General features: G+C 52.5%; 1 protein-coding gene across 1 annotated transcript in view; it reads right to left on the bottom strand.

The window, feature by feature from the left end:
- LOC114072051 (intersectin-1-like) overlaps positions 1–181 on the bottom strand; it is a 21,329-nt gene extending 21,148 nt beyond the window's left edge. The window contains exon 1 of the mRNA XM_027909967.1: positions 2–181. Within this exon, the coding sequence (XP_027765768.1) occupies positions 2–126 (125 nt within the window). The 5' untranslated portion in view covers positions 127–181. The remainder of the gene's footprint in view (position 1) is intronic.
- Positions 182–2,256: the final 2,075 nt, after the last annotated feature.

Genomic DNA, 2,256 nt, shown 5'->3' on the forward strand with positions numbered 1-2,256 from the left:
GAAGAGCCCCACGTGGCCGTTGACCTCGCCCTTCCACCAGTCGGGGTCCTCCCTGCTGAGCACGGTGATGATCTGGCCCTTGCTGAAGGCCAGCTCGTCGTCGTTCTGCGCCGTGTAGTCGTACATGCCGATCACCTGGCACACTGAACACAGCACGCTCAGCACGCTCCTGCGGCCCAGGGACCCCCCCACACCACCCAGTGCCCACCCCAGGACACCCCAACACTCCCCCCTGTCCCTCAGAGCGTTGCCCAAACGCTCCTGGAGCTCTGGCAGCCTTGGGGCCGTGCCCACTGCCCTGGGGAGCCTGGGCAGTGCCAACCACCCTCTGGGGGAAGAACCTTGTGCTGAGCTCCAGCCTGAGCCTGCCCATGGGCACAAAACAGCCACAAACTCTGCACTTGGCTCAGCACAGCCCCGAGACACCATCCTGACCCCAGCCCAGCCTGCCCCCCTCCTGTGCCCCTCCTGGTGCTCAGCTCAGCCCTCACCAAACTGGCTCCAGGGGACTGAAAGGCCCAAAGAGTTTCATGGAATACACTGGATGGGGTTGGGAGGGACCTTAAAGCTAATCTTAGAGCTCTGGGCAACCTGTGCCAGGGCCTGCCCACCCTCCCAGCCAGCAATTCCTTCCCAATCTCCCATCTGTCCCTGCCCTCTGGCAGTGGGAAGCCATTCCCTGTGTCCTGTCCCTCCATGCCTTGTCCCCAGTCCCTCTCCAGCTCTCCTGGAGCCCCTTCAGGCCCTGCAAGGGGCTCTCAGCTCTCCCTGGAGCCTTCTCTCCTCCAGGTGAACCCCCCCAGTTCTCCCAGCCTGGCTCCACATGGGAACTTTGTTTGGAAATGTCCAATAGTGGAAGAAGATTGAAAAAATATTTAGGAGAAAGTCAAACCCTTGAAGGAGATTGGCCTTCTATTGACAGCTCTCTTTTGCTTTATAAATAATAGTTTTTTTCTACAAAAGCATCCATTTATAAAAAACCTGCATTTTGCATCTTCAACAACCTGCTGTGAAAAGCAGAATCCCAGAATGGTTTGGGTTGGGAGGGACCTCAAAGATCACCCAGTGCCACCCCTGCCCTGGGCAGGGACACCTTCCACCAGCCCAGGGTGCTCCAAGCCCCGTCCAACCTGGCCTGGAACATCCCACCAGGAGTGGTGGGTGGAAAATCTGGGAAACATTTGAAGTTCCACTATCTGAAGCTCCCTAATCCAAGAGAAAGCCCCTGGTGAGGTCCCTGTAGTGCCTGGCACACAAAAATCTTGGAAAACATGAGGGGAACAGGAAGCCTCCCAGGCCATCCCAGCTGCCCTTCAGCTGCTCCTGCTCCATCCCAAGAGAGCACCTTCCCTGGTTCTCTGAAGCACCAGGATTTTTATGGACAGGAATCATTTCCTCTGTTTCTCTCTGCTTTCTCTGGCCAAGCCACAGGACTGCTGGTGTTTTCCCACCAGACATAAGACTTCTATTACTGAGCCTTTCTGGCAGGTTCTCTCCATTAGATCAATTCTAAAATTTGCTTTTATTTTCACTCTTGTACTCGGCCAGAAACTTATATTTATCTGCCAAAAAGCTTTTCTCTCTTTTTTTTTTAATTATGATTTAATCAAGATTTCGATGTTCTGCAGGCAATGAAAGAAGGGTTTCAAACTTCATTCTGTAAAATTTACCACGTGGGATAAGTCCCAGACTGTCAAACCTGAAATAATTTCAAAAATACCTATAAATTCCCATCATGTTGCCTTGTAAAAGTTTGTGTCTCAATGCTGATTTACCATTTTAACCCCAAATTTGTGAAGGTCTGGGGAAGACTGATTTTCTGCATCTTTAGATTTCTATCAGAGGAGCCAGTGAGCACCACTTAGAGGAGCACAGAATCATGGAATATGATCCTTAGGGTCCTTTCCCAACTCAATCATTCCACAAGTCCATGAAAAAAATCTCATGGTCTGTTGCTCTTGTGTCGTTTCCTAAACCTCAAAACACAGAGAAAAGCTCCATCTCCACGGAGCACTTCCCACTGCCCCCGAGGAAACTGGGAAGGCTCTGTGGGAGAGGTGTCCCAGTGACAAAAAACCTCTGAAAACCCTACACTCACCCCCTCTAAAGCTTTAAAAACCACTCTGCTCCAATGAGCACAGGGAACTGTGCCCCTGGAGGTGCCACCTGGCTAATGGAGCAGGGGAGCTCCCCAGGAGGGGCAGGCAGAGCTCAGGGCAGGGAAAGGCTCCCCAGCAGCACCTGAGATGGGCAGGA

Source organism: Empidonax traillii, unplaced genomic scaffold, assembly GCF_003031625.1.
Source record: "Empidonax traillii isolate 1590-97213 ecotype Southwest subspecies unplaced genomic scaffold, ASM303162v1 scaffold2561:size24008, whole genome shotgun sequence".
Taxonomy (NCBI): Eukaryota; Metazoa; Chordata; class Aves; order Passeriformes; family Tyrannidae; genus Empidonax; species Empidonax traillii.